This window comes from Prionailurus viverrinus, chromosome D1 (assembly GCF_022837055.1).
Source record: "Prionailurus viverrinus isolate Anna chromosome D1, UM_Priviv_1.0, whole genome shotgun sequence".
Taxonomy (NCBI): Eukaryota; Metazoa; Chordata; class Mammalia; order Carnivora; family Felidae; genus Prionailurus; species Prionailurus viverrinus.
In genome coordinates, this window is record NC_062570.1 from 104,496,655 (window position 1) to 104,515,682 (window position 19,028).

Sequence of the window (19,028 nt, forward strand, 5' to 3'; positions counted from 1 at the left end):
TTGCATTCTACCTACTTCGTAGTAGCCCTGGGAGATGAATAACATTGGTTTGTTGCTCTTAAGCTCATGGGCTAGCCAGGGACACAGATGGATAAGCAGCTAGGTGCAAGACAAGACAGGATGTGCTTTATTGCTTTATTTATTTAAGTTTATTTGAGAGAGAGTGTGCATGTGCGAGTGGGGGAAGGGCAGAGAGAGAGAGAGAGAGATGGGGGGGGGGAGAGGCAAAGAAAGAGAGAGAGAGAGAGAGAGAGAGAATCACAAGCAGGCTCCAGACTGCCAGTGCAGAACCTGTTGTGGGACTTGAACTCACAAACCACAAGATCATGACCTGAGCCGAAGTCAGACGCTTAACAACAGAGCCAGGGTGTGCTTTAAAAAGAGGTCTGAACAAGTTGTGCAGAGGCAGGCAGAGGGGCCACGGGGCCACGTGAGGTTTGGGTTTTGAAGGAGGAGCACAGATCTGTTAGACGTGAAAAGGATTAAGGGCCTATTAGGCAGAGGTAGGTGGGAAATCCTTGGTGCATCTGGCTCAGAGAGGAGGTGGGCATTCGGTGAGGCTAATGAGGGGCTGTGCATGTCATGGAGGGCATGGGGCCAGGGGCCAGATTGGGCAAAGGCCTGAATACCATTCCAAGAAGAGTCTGTACTCCCTACTCGTTGTAATGAGAAGCTACTGATGAGTTTCCATCAGAAGAAAGACGTAATGGAGGCACATTATAAGAAGATTCGCTTACTAAATTTGGTAAACCTTAACCAAACGCCTGATACATTTGTGGCCCTGGGCCTGGGTCTGGGTCCACATCAGTGAAGACAAAAGACAAGGCTGCTGTCCTCAGAGCTTACAGAAGGCGTGCGAGGCAGACCAGTGGCCAGGTAATTCATAGCGTGGTAGGGGCTACGATAAAGCGCAGGGTGTCACCAGAGGTATGTTTGAGGGACACTTAACTCCATCCTGGAGGGGGAAACTTTTACTCTGAGGCCTGGAGAATGTACCAGCGGTGTCCCGGACGAGCATGGGGGAGAAGAGAGCTCTGAGAAAGTGACACAGCCTAACTCTGGCATTGATTTGGGATCTGAACTAGGTACTAGGTAGCCATTGAGAGGACTGCCAGTCTTCAATCTACCGTGTCATCCCCTCACCGTGAGCGTGAGCTGCACCCAGTGAGTAACTTCCAATGAACAGATACAGCCTAAATGACGTCACAGCTGAGATTAGGTTCAAAAGTGCTTTGGCTTCCATCTCTCCCTCTCGCCTGCCTGTTCTGATGGAAACCAGCTGCCATGTCGTGAGCTGCCCTATGGAGAGGCATCACCTGTTGTGCAGTGGGCTCTGGAGGTCCAGAAGGGGTAAGGCCCACTCCCTTCCTCCGATGGGAACGAAGTAGGCTCGGAGGGAGGAGAGAGAAGGAAGCGGAGTTGCCAAATGCCAGGAGCCTTTGGTTGGTCTGTAGAGGTGAAACTGAGTGTCGGCTGGTTTTACACATAGCCAAAATGCAAACACTTGAGTGGATTTGGGCTCTGTTTGTTTAACGGGGAAACAGCTACACCAAAACACAGCAGATGGGAAATGAAGTTCCACCGTGGGGCAGAAAAGTAAAAATACATCAGTAGGGGCTCCGACTAAGCCTGAAACCTCAAGTCCCCGTCCACACCTACGTGGAGACCCTAGAGTCCGCTTGGGCTCAACATCAAGAGTCTTTTTCACCAGCCCCTGGACTCCCTTGCCCAGGTACCATATTCTAGTTACTTGACTTTTTCATTTCATTTTTTAAAAATTTTTTAACATTTATTGATTTTTGAGAGAGAGAGAGAGAGAGAGAGAGAGACAGAGCACAAGTTGGGGAAGGGAGAGAGAGAGGGAGACACAGAATCCGAAGCAGGCTCTGTGCTCTGAGCTGTCAGCACAGAGCCTGATGTGGGGTCGAACTCACGGAGTGCAAGATCATGACCTGAGCCGAAGTCCAACAGTTAACCGACTGAGCCACCCAGGTGCCCCAACTTTTTCATTTCTTGTATACAACTAGCAGGTGGAATCCAAACTTCTGCCTGTCAGGGAAGAGCAAATAGCAATATGCTACCAGAAAATAAACAAAATGGGGTTCATGCCTAACAAAAGTTTTAAAGAAAGCTTGATGCCTCTAAGTACCTTCCTGCAGTTGAGAGGACTCTTTGCCCTATTTTCAGTATTTTTAAAAAGTTTAAGGGAAATGATACAGTCATTTCTGTTATGGCTCCCTAGGCTAACCAAAAGGTTATTGTACTTTTTCTTGGAATCATCTCATAGGAAATCAAATTTCTTTTTGGTTTCCAAGTTTTATTGAGATATAATTAACACGTGACATGGTATTAGTTTAAGGTTACAGCATAATGACTTGAGATATATAGAGACAGCAAGAACGATAACCACAGTAAGTTTAGTTAACATCTATCACTTCACATAGTTACAATTTTTTTTTTTTTTTGTGATGAGAAGTTTTAAGTCTATCATCTTAGTGACTTTCAAATGCACAGTACGTTCTTGTTAACTCTAGTCACCATGTTCTATGTTACACCCTCAGGACTTATAACTGGAAGTGTGTATCTTTTGACCTCCTTCACCATGTTGCTCCCCACCCCCTACCCCCCCACCTCTGGCAACCACCACTCTGTTCTCTGCGTCTGAGTTTGAGGAATCCAAATTTCTGATTCCCCAGTAAATATATTTTGTGAAGGATATGAAATCTTTTAAAACAAGAGATCCATCAATGAAAACAAAGCCTATAGGATACTCTTGATCTTGGAAAGGTTGGGAACCACAAGTTTTGATCAACCTCCATATTTCACAGATGAGAAAACAGGTTGTGTGGTGTTAAGTGTTAAGTTTTCTGGCATAAACTCTGCCTACAACTCGGGCCTCTGGGCTACATATATCAGCAATCATTCTCCAGCCCCACAGCAACTCTCCCTTCATGGAAAGCCCATCTTGTGAAGGACAGATTACACTTCTTAATGTTTGGGCAAAGGCAAGGAACAATAAACAGTGGTGGAAATTATAGGGAGGGAAATTTTTGTTTTGTAGAGAAAAAAAAAATTTTTTTTTTTTTTAAAACAGTTGGAACTGTTCAATCGGGAAAGATGCTTTCTTGAGAGTGTCTGGAAAAATTGTGAAACAGTTAAAATGGGAAAAAAAAAGCTTACTGGGTGTCAGATGGTGTGGTAGGCCTTTCTGGATTATCTGCATTTATTTATGTATGTTTATTTATTTTGAGAGATAGAGCACAAGTGGGGGAAGGGCAGAGAGAGACGGGGAGAGGATCTGAAGTGGGCTCTGTGCTGACAGCAGAGAGCCCAATGTGGGGGGGGGGGGGAATATGGAAGCTTCATGAATTTGTGTGTCATCCTTGTGCAGGGGCCATGCTAATCTTCTCTATATCGTATATCTATATTTTAGTATATGTGCTGCCCAAAGGAGCACTGGGTTATCTGTTTTTATTAATGGTCTGTGCCTCCTATGGTCCTGTAACTATTTTACAATTCTGTAGATCGTAGAAAACCGCTAGTAATGCAAATAGTTCTTTTCCATGGAGATGCAAACAAAATCTGATTGAGGTGCCATTGATCTCCTCCCACCCCCGGAAGTCGGTCTTGCATTTAACGTATTCATTTCAGCATTCCCGATGGCCTGTGTAAGTGTCTGTTTTTTGGGTCCTTCTGTAAACAGGTTTTTCACACTTTACTCGTTCCCTCATTAATTAATGAGTCAAATAAAATCTTTGATGTGTGTTCACTTTATAGTTGTCTGAGAGTCATGATTTTTTTCTTTTTGAAAACAATTCTCTTTAACCAGGAGGTCCTGGATGTTCCATCCCTGGATGTGTTCAGGCAGGTGGTGTGGCCATCCTTGATCCTTATGCCAGACTCCTATGGCTCTTTCCAGACTTTAAAGAGTTGTTCACATCTCTGTTTCCCTCAGGAGACTCTCTTTTCCTGAGGAGGGGGACCCAGCTAATGTATGCGCACTAACAAAAATTTGTTAAGGGAAGGGGAGATATGGTGTGCGATTTACTCACCTTTTCCATTTAGGACCACCAGGGGGAGCAGAAGCCTTCCTTTACTAACGTCGGGAACCCACCTAGGGAGCGTCCGGGGTGGAAGGAAGTGTAGCCCAAAGGAGGATCAAGGACGAGAAAGAGTTCATCCAGCCCGACCGCTTACGACCGTATCTTTATGGGAGGAGACGAAGTCAGCCTGGAGCACGCACTAAGATCGCAGAGGAGGGCAAAGTTCTGTTAGAATTACGAAAATATTTACAGCCTTTTAACCTGAATATACAGAGCACATTCTTGTCGTGACTTGAGAATTCAGTCTTCGGGCTGCCACTCCCACTTACTGAGCGCCGCCCTCTGCTGGATAGGTCGGTGGTTCCCAAGGAGGAAGATGAACGGGGAAGAGGGAAGAAAGGGAGGGAAGGGGCGGCGCAAAGACCCCGCCCACCTTTTCGGTAGACCCATCCCACCTGGCAGTCCACACCTCGTAGGAACGAAGACGGCTTCAGCTTGACAAACAGTTCGTGACACAGACATCTCGATCTTACCACCCCGGTTCTGTGCGGTGCGAACCAGACCCCTCCGGAAACGGAGTCCCCTAGAGAAACCGCAACCCCCAAAGTTGTACAGATTATTAGCGGCAGGTGCTGCCTCCAACGTTGGACTGCTTCCATTTCTCGGAGGGGTCGCGATTGCGACCAGTGTCAAATCCAGAGTCTTCGCCGCCGCCCCGCCGCACCCCCGGTTATTTCCTCCAGGAAAGAACACGCGCCCCCAGCGGTATCCCGCAGTCCCCCGGACGGCCAGCTCCGTCCCTTGGAGCGCCCTTCCTCGGTTGCGGGGGGGGGGGGGGGGGAGGGACGCCTGGCTCTCCCTCCCACCTGCTAGGCGCCCAGCGTTCTCGGTCCCCGGGACAGTGTGCGGCCGGGCCCGACACAGCCCGGTGCAGGCCGCGAGCGGCCGTCGGGGGAAAAGGAGGGGGTCTCCCTCGGGCCCGCCCTTCTCCCTGGACTCCCCCGGCCTCCCCCCCGCGCCGGAGCCAGAGCCGCCCGAGCGGAGGGCCCTTTAAGGAGGAGCGCGGGGCGCGGCGCAGGTGAGGGGCGGGCCCGCCGGGCGGATCTGCGCTGCGCGCCGGCGCCGGCCCGGGAGCCGGATTTGGAGAGCGCGGCGCCGGCGGGGCCGCAGGGGGCGGCGCGGCGGAGCCTCCCGTGGCCTCGGACGCTCCTCCTAGCCCGCGGCCGCCGCCCGCCTCCAGCTCCTTCGCCCCGACCCGGCCGGCCGGCCGGCCGCCCGCCACTTCCGGCCGCTCACCTGGGACGCGCTCACCTGGGACGCGCTCACCTGCCTCCGGGCGCCTGGGCAGCAGGATGAAGGACCGACTGGAGCAGCTGAAGGCCGTGAGTCCCGCCGCACCCGGGAACTGTTGGGCCGGGGGCAGCAGCTGCGCGGGAGAGGGCCTTCCCTATGTTCCCCAAATCCGGGCTAGAGGGGGGACCCCGCGCCAGGCCTGCGCCCCCGAAGCTCCCGCCGCATCCGCGCCCCTTCCCCACCCCCGCCCCTCCGCTTTGGGGTCAGGTGCCAGTGATTCATCCCTGGGTTGTGATTTCCTTGGATGCCTCCCTCCCCTCCCCACAAGCTGGACAGTTTCAGTTCAGAGCTGGGGTCTGCGGGTGGGGGTTCTTTGAGTCCAGAGGAGTTCTCTGTGAGGTCAGGGGTCACCTCTACCAGCCTGCTACCTGGCAATATGCCCAGGATCAGCCTCCTCCTACCCTCCTTGTCTCCCTTGGGGGGCGGGGAGGGGGCGCCGAGTACGGCTGCCCCTCCCCCAGGACCTGCTCAGAGCCCCTGGGTGACCTCCTGAGCTGTGAGCTGGTCACGTGCCAGGATGGGCCCAGCACCTCGCCACCCTGAGGTCTATAAGTATTAATTTCTCCCTCATCCTCCGGACAGCTGTGGTCAGGGCAAAGGATCTGAATGAAGGTAGACCGCCTCCAGTCCTACTGCACAAAAGCTGTAAAACCCCGAGCTACCTAGTCTTTTGAGCCTATGTTTCCTTGTCTGTCAAACAGGGATGATCATCCCTTAGAGATTTGCTATGAGATCAAATGACATAATGGGACTTGATATAGAGGATGGTTAAAGCTTGGGTTTTTGAGTCATTGACTCAAGTAACAAATAATTACCGAGTACATTCTATGGGGCAGGCCCGGTGCTCGGCCCTGGGGATTGGGGGACACAGGCTCTGTCTATATGGAATTTTAAATGTAGCCTTTGATAGACACAAAGCAGTCCCTCTTCTTGGGAGCTCGTGAGAAGTGCGAGGCTTCAGCCCCTGACTGCACCCACAAAATCAGTCTGATTGCTCTCGAATCTCTCCAGGAGATGCAAGAACACATGAAAGTTTGGGAAGCTTGGGAATGGATAGAACTGGGGTTGCCTCCTGGCTACACCGATTACTGGCTGTCCCTCCACCTCTGAGCCTAAGTTTTCAGGTCTGTGAAGTGTGTGGTTGTAAGGACTAAAAGCAAGAGCACACAGAGCCCTTTGCATGATGCAGGGTACGTGTGGGATGAATAGGTGGTAAATGGGCTGATAGCTGTAAAAGCTCCTCGGGCAAAAATACAGGCCTTGTTCAAGGCACTGCTGAGATGCTGTTACAGTCGCTTTTCTTTCTCTTCCCTTATCCTGGGTAAGACCTTTACGCCCCTTTCACCTGCTCTGGGTCATAATGCTGCAGAGGAGGTGAGGGTGATGGGGAAGTGAGAGAAGAAAAAGGGCAGCTACAGATGGGGGGGGGAGGGGGTTGGGGAGGGAGTTGGGGAGGGAGCCGGGGAGGGAGCCTCCCCGCCTCCTGCCCGCTCTTTGTCATTGAAGCTTCATAATATCGCCTTTACAGACAGGGCAGATTTTATTGCCCCTATTTTTTATACAAGAGGCAAGTAGAGCTCAGCTTGGGTAGGAGGGTGTCGTGGTTCCGAGGGCCGGTCAGGGCACAGCCTGGAGAGGAACCCAGGCTCCTGACGCTCTCCACCATACTCCTTCCCTGAGGCTCGCTGGAAAGGAAAGAGGAGTGTGGTTTTGAAGATCTTCCCGTATCAGCCACACACCCAGCAATCATAAAACAGTGCGGAACTGAATGGCAGGCCCAGGTGACTCCCTTCCTTGCGTTAGGAAACCCATTTCCAGAGGAAGATAGCCCAACGCCCCTTTCAAGCCCACGGTCAACCAATAGCAAAGAACTCTTGAGTTCTGAGCATCAATTCAGTTTGCCAGGAAAGCCAAGCAAGTCCCCTGGCTTCCCCGAGCGTCCGGGCGGGGCTTTACCTCTGGGGAAGGGAAAAGTCACGCTGGGGACTGGGCACTTGTGGGGTGCTGTTCTGAAATCACAGGTTTTGGAGCAGGGGCATGGCTGGTGGTGCCCAGCAAAGAGGACCAGGCTGCAGGTTCAAAGGTTCTGATTGTTGCCTTGCCACTTACTAGCTGTGTTCCTTTGTACCCCCTCTGCTTCTCTGTTCCCCTTTTGTAAAACAAGAAGTTTGGTTCATCTCAGAACCCCCTCTTGGCAATACTGATGTTTTCCCCTGGACCATTGTTCACGTTTGTATGGGTTTTGGTTTCTAGTCCACCCCCCACCTCTGGGTGAGAGATGCCTTAACTGCAACAAGATAACCATCCCTCTGATTACTTTCATCAATAAAAAACGTTGGTTACCCCGCATGAAACCAGTTTCACACTGAACAGCCTGTGTAATCTCCTCTGTGGCATCTTTCTAAACCTTTGGGGGAGGCGAGGTGATAACTGGGGGAGGGCGGTCATGTGCAGGAGATTAGCCTTCCTCTGTGTGGGTATCAGGAGTAGATGTGAAGCTGATGGGTCAAAATAAGGGTTCTCTGCATGAAAGCATTCTCAGTAGTCAGAGCTGCCCAGGGACGGACTGGGGTGGCCAGAGAGGTTGGGAACTCTTAAGCCTGGGGTGAGGCAGGAAGCTTGTGGGGAGTTTGAGCAGCTCTCTGAGGGTGGAGAGGCAAACTGATTTCAGGCCCTCATCCACCTTGCTGATACATGGTTCTCTAAAATGCTTTGTTGTGTGTGAACCTGTGTTAGGCACCATGAGGCTCTTGGGTTTCCAGGACCAAGGTCTCAGAGCTGCACCTGTCAAGTGGGTCATCGTACCTTCCCCATAGAGCCATTGTGGAGGTTGAATGAAATAATCCAAGATAATCACCCACCATTGTGCCTGTGCGTTCCCCCAACTTGACCTGCCGGGAGCAGCATCCACACTGAAGGGGCACACCTTCCCGAGGCCATGGTCACAAGACCTGACTCATCTCTTGCGTTGCTCCTCCTGGTAGGCCTCCTCAGCAGCCTGCTTCTTCAGGGAGTAGGACAGGCATACCAGGAATGCACAGGGTCCACCCCCAGCCCGTCTCACAAGCTGATTTCTCACTAGCTGAACTTTGGATCTACTGAGTCTACACAATCCCCATCCAGGGACCTCTTGCCCGGCTCTCTTTTCATTCAGCAAACATTGACTGAGCACCTACTATGGCCCAAGCCCCGCCTTAGGTGCCGGGTTATAATGGTGATTACCACCTATTCCTGGACCTTAGAAGTTCACAGTCAGATAGGGAGACGCACAAGAAAAGGAAAATGATGATACCATCCTTGTGTTAGAAGCTACTGTGGGAAGACCCTGTCGACTGGCCTCTGGGGACAAGACACTAGGGGGTGCAGGGTGTTTCCCAGAAGTGATGCTTGAGCTCAGGTCTCGTTAAGATCAAGTCCGATCTCTTCAAGGCACGTAGAGTCTCCTGAGAGGCAGGGATCCTGGATTTTCTCAGCCACTGTCTCATTGGCGAGTGCTCCACTATTTCACCACGATAAGTGCTTTGGGACTTTCCTGTGCTGGGTGTGCTGATCCTCCTTTCTGACCTCTTCCTGCTGGATAGCATGTTATGCAGAATTACTACACAAGGTTCTGGTCTTAAAGAGTAAATGGTCATGTATGAAACAACTCGCAAATTAAAGGTAGATAATGATAGCAGAGAAGCCAGTGATGTCGGGTAGGGAAAAGAGGGCAAAAACTTTGGACCCCCTGGAGTTGGTCTATGGAGGACTAGAAAGAACTTGGGGTACACCGGCCCCTCCAAGGCAAGTGCTAATAGGGATGCACGAATGAAATCAACCACCTGGGGCTCTAAAAGGCCAGAGTAACTTTTTATTCATTCTGTTCTGTCTTGTCTCTTGCTGCATCCTGAAGGGCTCCTTGGCCTCCTGCTGCTTTTGACAGTCTGGATCTCTGTGGGATCAGAGTATAACCCCTCAGAATCATGGGGCTGTACTTCCCCTTAAAGCTCAATTCGTTTACTGCATAGATATTGGCCCCTGCTATGTGCCAGGTGCTTTGGATCCTAACCAAATCTTAACATCCTGATTTGAGAATCTCTTCACTGAGATTCAACTTAATACCCTTTTCACTGAGATTCTGTACTTTAGTGATAAGATTTCTCACTGGTCTGTGATTTCTTCCTGGGAGGATTCACCCCCAGGAGAGCGATTTAGCTGGAGCAGACTGGGAGGCCAGGCCGAGATGAGTTAACAGGGGATTGAGCAGGGATTATGGACTCATCAGGCTGAGGCCAGAAGAGAAAACGCTTGGACGAGGGAAGGGGATTAGTTTTATTTTTGTTCCTGTGAGTGAGGGGGGAGACCGGGGCCTGGCAGAAGCCAGGGTGCTCTCTCTCCCTTCTCCTACTGTCAAAATTCCTACCCATCTTCCAAAACGCATTCTTTCCACTTACCTCCCTGACTGCAGCCTAGAGTATTCTCCCTCATTCCAGCTGTGCATAAAGGGCTGTATATCGCTTTGCAGCAAATACCTTTCTGCTGTTAGGTTCATGGGGTTTTTGTCACCATGGAGTAGGCTTGAAACCACCTTCCTTTGTTTTTTCAAGAGTTGGACTCTTTGTCTCCTTAAGTTCTATTGTCCTTAAGATCGATGATTCTGGGGACACGTGGCTGGCTCAGTCTGTAGAGCTTGTGACTCTTTATCTTGGGGTTGTGAGTTCAAGCCTCACATTGGGTGTAGAGATTACTTAAAAATAAAATCTTAAAAAAAAAAAAGGAGTGATGGTTCTATTCCTTGTCACTGTGTCATCAACTGCAGTAAAATTGATCATTTATTGAGCAGCTACATACTATTTGATGGGACCTGTGTTAGGTTCCTTGCATTCGTTGTCTCTAATCCCTTCAACCACGCAAGGCAAGGTGCTGTTTTACATTATTCCCATTTCACAGGTAAGGAAATCGAGGCTCAGATTTGATGGAGATCCCCAGCTGGGAAAAGTTGGGATCAAGATCGAACATGTCTGTCTTGCTTTTTTTTTTTTTTTTTTAATATCTCCCTGCACTTTATTTGATTATCTGCCCATCTACAATGCACACAGCCTGATGCATTGACAGAAAGGGTATTCCTCTGGGGCCCCAGTGCCCCGAACTCTGCATGGTAGTTATCTAGTAAATGTTTATCCGACTGATTATTGACTAATCGACAGCTTGGCCCTCCCACATCTCTTGCCCATCGTTGGGACTTACTCTTCCCTCTCTATTCCCTGTGGGGTGGAGTTGGGCAGCATTTACTCCAAGAGCCTGTGAATTTGCTAATGATGCCAGAGGTCACTGGTTCCATCTTCAAGGACAAGGGTGGCTGAATTCCAAGGCTCCTAGCTATTCCTAAACCCTTAGCCCACTACATCATGGAGGATTGCCCTGTTCAGAAAGACAATGAAGGAGAAGATGTGGGTGCCATGGTGAAAATCTAGCTACCCCATTTTTCCTCTGGCAAAATCTAATAACATCTTTCTTTTCAAATTTTTTTTAAAAAGTTTGTTTATTTATGTATTTATTTTTGAGAGAAAGAAAGAGTGAGTGAGCAGGGGAGGGGCAGAGAGAGAGAGAGAGAGAGAGAGAGAGAGAGAGAGAGAGAATCCCAAGCAGGCTCCATGCTGTCAGCACAGAGCCCGACACAGGGCTTGCAGTCACAAACCATGAGATCATGACCTGAGCTGAAACCAAGAGCTGGACGCTTAACTGACTGGGACACCCAGGTGCCCCCAAATCTTGGGAGTCTCTCAACACTCAGTTCCAGTGTCACCACCACAGGAAAGCCCCCAGACCTTGAGCTGACAGCATTTACCACTCCACAAACTGTTTATCTTGGTTGATGTGTGACAGCAGCGGCCCAGGGTTTCAGAAGCCGCCTGCCCCATCCTTGTCTGCTGTGTGAGGGAGCACAGATCACGCAGGCCTCGTTCCCCCTGCACTTCCATGGCCCGGCTCACGGTGGGGAAGGCCGCAAACCACACTGTCCAGTGAGCAAATGGGGACGTTCTGCAGATGAGCTTACTCGGAGATTCTGTAGGCCCTGAGGGACCTTATCTGCAGCTGCTTTAATACCCGGCCTCTTCAGCTCCCTGCCCTGACCACTCTCCACTGTCAGGCCAGCCTGCTTTCTGGCATTGGGCCGTTTCCATGGCAATGTCCCCCTGCGGGACGGGAGGGCTGCTGTAAATGCAGTTCAACCTAAAGGAGATCAGTGGAACACATCCTTTTGATTTTGGACGAATTTTAGACTTACAGAAAAGCCACAAAGGCAGCACAGGGAGTTCCTGTCCACCCCCACCTGGTTTCCTCCCTTGTTGACACCTTCCATTATGATGGTACGTTTGTCACAACCGAGGGATGCTTTAATGATCCTGATGTTGGCACGTTCCTATTCTCTGAACTCCAGACTTGATATGGATTCCACTCATTTTCCCACGAACGGCCCTTTTCCTGATCTGGGGTCCCATCCAGGACACCCCGTTGCAGTTAGGTGTCTTGCTTTCTTAGCCTGCCCTGACCTGTGTCTGCTTCTCAGGTGTTCCTTGTTTCCGTGACCTTGTCCGTTTATTCAGCTCATGTGTTTTCATGCTTTGGAAGTGTGTTTCCAGTGGCCGGTGCAGCTGCTGGCGTGTGGCTGCTGTTGGAGGCATCCCTCTGGGGTGGTAGACAGCAAGGGCTCAGCAGCCGGCTGCCCGGGCTCTCCCAGCTCCGGCACGCAACGTCTGTCCCATCTTGAGCAGGTTGCTTGACATCTTTATGCCTTAATTTTCTCAGCTGTAAGATGGGGAGGGTCCCCAGAAGATTGTAGAGATTAGATGGTACGTATAAAGTGCATGTCCCGGAAGAATCCTCAGCTCCTGTGGAGTGCTCAATAGATGTTACCTAATACATAGTGAAGTGTTTTCTAGAAGGATCGTGATGGGAGGGGGCTTGGGCACAGGGGCTGAAAGGAAGTAGAGACGAGTAGAGAAGAAGAGGTTATTAGTCCCTCCATGCCTCGTCCCTGAGAACTGGAGGCTGTGGGGTATTGAGTGGTGGGGTTGAGACGGAGAGGAAGTCCGAAAAGAGCGCAGAAAGCTGGAGTAGGGGAGGAACAATGTTCCAGAAAGAAATCGTGGGCCAGTAAGAAGTCTTATCACTAAAGAACAGAAGCCCAATGAACTCTCCAGGAGGAAGCAGAAGATACTCTTTCAATGTCTTTGGCTCCTGGGATGAGAGAGAAAGCAGGAAAAAGGTGTGGTCTTCTTATTCCAGTGGCCTTCCCGGAGGTATCCTTTGGGTAATTTCACTCATCTTTCAAAACTTCCCCAAGGAGTCACCTTTGCACACATTATTATATATGCTTCCATCCTCCCCAGGCTCTGCCTTGGATTCAGGGAGGTTGGGCACCCTGTCTTCTTGTCTTAAGTGCTGTCCTCACTCACCATGTGGGGTTGTAATGACCTGTGTGCCTCCCATCGGAGACAGTGATGTCCTGGAGAGCAGGGGCTGCTGAGTTTGGTCTCTGCATCTCTAGTGGCAAATAAATGCTGGTTGTTCAGTAAATACTGTTGGGTGAATGAATGAGCGAATGGATTGGACCTTGTAGTGGGAAGGAGAATGTGTGGGTATGGCGGTTGGTTACGAGACCCTACCATCTCTCTAAGTGAATGCACTGCGAACTCGGTGGGTTGGACCAGGTGTGGTTCCATCCTGTCTTTGTTCCATATTAGCCATGTGATTCTGGGTGAGTTAATCTCCCTACCTCAGATTCCTCACCTGTGTAGACAACATCTACACAGAGGATGTTTTTTTCCCTCCTGTTTTTCTTTTTTCTTTTTTCTTTTTTTTTAAAGTTATTTATTTTGAGAGAGAAAGAGAGAGAGAGAGAGGGAAGGAGGGAAGGGGGAAGGAGAGAGAGAGGGGGACAGAGAATCCCACAATCCTGGGGTCACGACCAGAGCTGAAATCAAAAGTCAGACACTTAACCGACTGAGCCACACAGGCACCCCTCCCTCCTCCTTTTCTTTCCATAAACTTCCATCCCTTTTTGCTGTTCCTTCTCAGACCTAGCTCAGGTCCTGAGAAGCAAAAACAGGTAGGAATTAACATGGCACCTGGGGATGAAGTTTGATGATTTTTCTATGCAACGAACAGAATGCAAAGTGTCTTCAAACACACGTGGAAGATTAAAAAATACCGTGTATAATGATACAAAGAAGTGTCCAGTTGCACAGAATATTAAGTCCAGTAGGCTATGTTCCCTGAGGATGGCATAATAAAATTAACAATACAATAATAGCCCTCCCAGAGGAGGTAGCCCTCCTTACCTGCTTTGGAAATTGAAAATGCCTTTCTAACTAGCTCTTGAGTTAAAAAGAAGTCAGAATGGGGGCACCTGGGTGGCTCAGTCAGTTGAGTGTCCAATTCTGGATTTTGGCTCAGGTCATGATCCCAGACTCGTGAGAGATCAAGCTCTGTGCGGAGCATGGAGCCTGCTTGGGAAAAGGGAAGTGTCCCCTTGTTTCACAGGGAGAGAGGACAGTGTGGGAGGGAGACGGGGGGGGGGGGGGCGTGGGGTCAAGAGAAGGGTAGGCACACTCTTTAAGTGGGGAGCAGAGAACGCCAAGTACTTGTTGAGAGCTGCTTACTCAGAATCTGTGGCTCTTTTAATTGAAGAAGAGGGACTGGAAAAACCAGACGTTGGGTAGTGTGTCACTGGTGTGTGTGCGTGTGTGTGTGTGTGTGTGTGTGTGTGTGCGCGCTTGGAACCCTCGTAAGCCGTAGTGTTTGTTGTCTCTGGGAATCCGCAGACCCTCGCTGCAGAGGGAGGCAGGTGGGGGAGAGGGCAGCAGGGAGGAGGAAGGGCACACGGCGCTGTCTCTTTGAATTCATTGGGGGAAAGTCTGGGTTTATGAAGAGGCGCATGCGCCTTGAGCAGAGAGCTGTTCCCATGTGGAGGAGGGGCACAGACTCGTGCTCACCTGCCTGTGCCACGAGGGCCCCGCCTCCGCCAGCCACAATCCTTTAATACCCCCGCTGCCGGCCGTTAAGGACCAGATGTCCCTTCGCAGCCCAGACTGCTTGCTGGTGCCTTTCCCTCACCCCAGAACGTTCCCGAGAGCTCCGGGGCCTTCCATCTTGTCCGGGGACCCCCGAGGAGTAAATGGGCGTCATCGTCATCCGCGGTGGCTCCCTTTTCCTTCCTTTGTCCCGTCCTTCTGTCTTGCTGCTCTGATTTGTAGGATCCTCGAGGAATTGCCGGTGATTTAAACTTAGACTGCAGCAGGTTGTTTGTCTTAAAATCTCTAACGGAAGTATAGTGGGCGCACAACGTTACACCAGTTTCAGGCGTAGGACACGGTGATTTGACAAGCCTGTGTTATGCGGCGCTCACCACGGTGTCACCACACGACGGAATTACCCTGGTGACTGTATTCCCTATGCCATACCTTTCATCCCCGTGACTTATTTTTATAAAATAAATAAAATGAAAATGAATGTACCTGGAAAAGGAGCAGTGGGATTTCTCTCTCTCTCTCTCTCTTTTTTTTTTTTAATGTTTGTTTGTTTTTGAGAGAGTGTAAGTGGGCGAGGCACAGAGAGAGGGGGACAGAGGATCCAAAGCGGGTTCCCTGCTGACAGGCTGACAGCAGTGAGCCCGATGCGGGGCTCGAACTGACAACCGTGAGATCATGTCCTGAGCTGAAGTGGGACGCTCAACCGACTGAGCTACCCAGGCGCCCCCCTTCCCCTCTTCTTGAGAAGGCATCCATTTGTTTACAGCAGTGGTTTCTTGGTTAGCTAAGCTTGCTGGTTTGCTTGCTTGCTTACTTCCTTTTTTCTTCTTTTCTTTGCTCTGTTGACAACAGGACTTTCTTCAAATGAAGTGTTACATTCAGCCCCAGTGTATAAAGCAGACAGAAGGGAAGCTACACAGATTTAAGAGCGGGGAAGGGCCCACCTGCCTGCCTCCCCCCTCCCTGGCTTCCCTGGCCGGTTTCTGAGGCTCATCTGAAGTGTCCTGGGGTTCCACAAAGCTGCACTGGAAAGCTAAGCTCCTTACTTGGCGAGAAAGCCCAGGCTTAGTGCAGACAAGTGCCCAGCTTTCCGCAGGGCCAGGCTGCTGCTCTCCTTGGCTCCTGGTCACTCTCGGGATGGGCCGCTTTGGGAAGGTGCAGGGGGGTAACAAGGGCTTAGGACAGACAAGCGAAGTTCGAGCCCAGACTCTGCCAACCAGTGGCTGAGAGCCCTTGGATAACCTCTAGGGTGTTGTGGCCACCCAGCATCTGGTAGGGGCTCTATGGGTGGCAAATGCTTTTATTCAAGAAGCTAACGGAAGGGACCCACATCAGATAGACGGAGAATGATGGAGAAGGCAGTTGAGAGAAAGGCAGTGAATGCTGAGTAAGAGGAAGTACAGCAAAAGCCTCTTCATGCTGCGTGCCGGGCCCCTGAACGCTCCCCACTTTGCAGAGAGGAGGTCATGGTCCTGGCAGCCCTCACGGGACTGTGGGGCACATTTGAGAGGCAGGGATGGGTGCTAGATACACGGCTCTGTGTCAGTGCTGCCCGCTGGCCCACGTCCCATCTCCTGGTGGGAGAGGCATCATGGGGCTGGGGGTGGGGGAGAGGAAGTGAGCGGCTGAACTCGTGGTTCTCACTGTTCCTTCTGCGGCCGATGTAGCTACTGCAACGTTCCTATTACCACACGCCTTGATTCTCTGATAAAGATGCCCAAGTTCTTTTCTCAGCTGTGCTCAGTCATGTGGGCCCAAGATAAAGGACACTGCATGCTTTCCTTGGCCTTGGGACTCCTGAGGCCTCAGCCTGAGAGAGCCTGGCTGTGTCAGAGGGGACAGGGGGTTTCCCCGGGATCAGTTAGACCCCCCTTTTGGAGAAGCCGGTTGGAAGTTCCAATGTCCCATGACTCTGGATCACCTATGATGGTGGCTTCTTCCTTGGACTCTCTCACTGGACTAAAGCTTGTGCTGTTGTAATTGATGTTGTGATGTTATATTTTTGGAAACAGCACAGCACAGTGGGAAAGACTCTGCATGGGAAGATGGGAATCAAGAAACCTGGGTTCTACTCCTGGCCATCAGTAACTCACTGTTTGGCTGTGGGCCTTGATTTGCCCCTCTCTCAGTGACAGAATTTGATGGTAGAATCTGTAAGGTTGCATTTAACTCTAAAAGTCCTGTACCTTTTTTGTTTGTTTTTGTTTTTTTGTTTTTCTTCTTTTTTTCCCCTTTTCCTGTTTAAAGGTACTTATATCCAGGTTAAAGCTATAGAGAAGTTGGCTAGATCTTATGTACGGCCCCTTTTATTGAGTTGTAACTATGTGCTATTCATTGCATAAGGAACTTTAAAATATTATTCCGTCCTCACAAAAGCATTGGTAGACGATGTTCTATCCATTTTGTGGATAGGGAAATTGAGGCTCAGAGATGTTAAACCAGTTGTGTAAGGCTTGGTGACCAGTATGTGATGGAGCAGTTTACGGAACCCAGATCATCATCATGCTCTGTGGCTGACCTTACTGACGTAGCCTTTAGTGCGAGGACTTCCTCAGAAGAGAAGTCACTCTTTTAGCTGTCACATCTTTACAGCAAGGTGATAGGGAAACTGACATTTATGAGCCACTGGTATGTGCTCAGTATTGTGCTAGAAACCTTCCATATGTGATGTCTTCCAGTGCCCGTAAAAGTCATAAGGTGAGTGGTGTTATTACCATTCACAGATAAAAAACTCGGAGCAATAAAAGACGATTGAGATTCTCACAGCCAGTAATTGGTAACCAAAGGTTTTAGACCTAGGTTGTGGGTTACCAAAGACGTCTCTTTTCCTAGTTCACACTTTTTCTCAACTGGAGGTGGATGAGGCTGCCCTGCCCAAAGCCAAAAGGCGATGTCTTGGATGCGGGGGATCCCTGTACAAATTCCGGGGGTCTCAGAAATTTATGTCATGACAGAGAGCTAGGTGCCTGCCTCCCATGCTCCAGGACACAGTTGTTCCCAGCTTCCAGAAACTTCCCTTGGTCCATCCTCAGATGGTAGACTCATCCTACTTCCTTCCATCTCATGTTGACACTCATGGGTGTGTACCCCCACACACGCACCCACATGGTATCTCCCTTCAGCGTGGGTCTCTGGAAGACCTCTGGAGACAGGAGTTGGGGCGAATACTTGTTAGCTCGCCTTCCCACAGCGGGGCTGGGCTCCTGTTGTCCAGTGAGGGTCACCGAGATCCTTGCTGGGAGATGGAGCTCTCTGGAGGCTACTAAGAGGCCCAAGTATTGACGATAGTGATAATAGGAGCATTTTATCTCAACTTTAGAAACTGCTGGCTGAATCCAGGCTGCGGTCCCTGTGGGGGCTGGGTTTTCATTCAGCTAAAATTGATTAAATTTCTCTTACATATCTAGCACATGGTAAGTGCTCAGTGTACATGTGGAATGCACGAATGAGTGAATGAATGAATGAATGAATGAATGAATGACACGTACAAGTAATTTTAAGTGCAAGTGAGAAAAGCCAATTCCAGTGAAATGAATTTTCTAAAAACATTAGAATAATACTGTTTGAGTTTGTTGGGAGAGTGCTGGGAACAGTTGTGGAACCTGTTGGGAAGGCTTAGGAAGAGTAGAAGTGAAGGTACTCTTTGAGAAACTGGCAGAGATCTCTGTTTGCTTTGCAATTCAAATTCCTCAGGGAGGTTGGCTCACGATTGACCCCCTTCACCTTCCCCACATGATTCTGGGAAGGTTATCTACACCACGGAAGGCTTTCTGGGCAGGCACATACGCTCAGAGTATCTGTTATAATAGATAAGGCAGCCCTGACCCTCCAGGGTTTATAGCCAGTAGGGAAAGACTGATAAATAAAGGGATAATTAACAGTAGGCTGTGTTGGATGCTATGGAAGGTCTGCACAAGATGCATCAGGAGCTTAGAAGTTTGTTTTTTTTTAATTTTTTAAAGGTTTATTTTTGAGAGAGAGACAGAGCATGAGTGGGGGAGGGTCAGAAAGAGTGAGAGAGACAGCATCTGAAATAGGCTCCAGGCTCTGAGCTGTCAGCACAGAGCCCAACGTGGGGCTCAAACCCACCACCACAAGATCATGACCTGAGCCAAAGTGACGCCCAAACAACTGGGCAACCCAGGTGCCCTGCTTAGGAAGGTTTTAAATTTTACATGAGGAGTGTCAGGGAAGGCCGACAGAGAAGATGGTTTGAGATTGAATTTAATTATTTTTATTTTTATTTTTTAGAGGTGGGAAGGGAGAGAGGGAGAGAGAGAGAGAGAATGAGAGAATGAGAATCCTAGTGCAGAGCCCTACACGGAGCTTAATCCCACAACCCTGGGATCACGACCTGAGCTGAAATCAAGTCAGAGGCTCAACTGACTGAGCCACCCAGGCGCCCCCAAGATTGAATTTAAAGGCTAAGTAAAATTTTTCCCGCTGGGCAAATGCATTTCAGGAAGAAGTCCTTCGTGAAAGATGGTCTGTCCAGGAAAAGTGGGGAGTTCCAAGTGCCTGGTCTAGAGAGTGTATCATGAGGAGAGGAACATGGGCAGGGCCAGACCTTAATGGTCCCTATGTGCTCTGTTGGGCATTGGGACTTTTAATCCCAGGA

The 19,028-nt window shown here is 50.1% G+C and overlaps 1 protein-coding gene and 1 non-coding gene across 5 annotated transcripts in view; one reads left to right on the plus strand and one right to left on the minus strand.

The window, feature by feature from the left end:
* Positions 1-3,346: 3,346 nt before the first annotated feature.
* LOC125147235 (U6 spliceosomal RNA) lies at positions 3,347-3,457 on the minus strand. The gene has a single exon (XR_007145075.1). It is a non-coding gene; the product is annotated as a U6 spliceosomal RNA (small nuclear RNA).
* A 1,698-nt stretch (positions 3,458-5,155) lies between these two features.
* STX3 (syntaxin 3) overlaps positions 5,156-19,028 on the plus strand; it is a 41,149-nt gene continuing 27,276 nt past the window's right edge. For all 4 annotated transcript variants that reach the window (XM_047878691.1, XM_047878690.1, XM_047878692.1 and 1 more), the window contains exon 1: positions 5,156-5,425. In XM_047878691.1, coding sequence (XP_047734647.1) covers positions 5,396-5,425 — 30 coding nt within the window. In that variant the 5' untranslated portion in view covers positions 5,156-5,395. The remainder of the gene's footprint in view (positions 5,426-19,028) is intronic.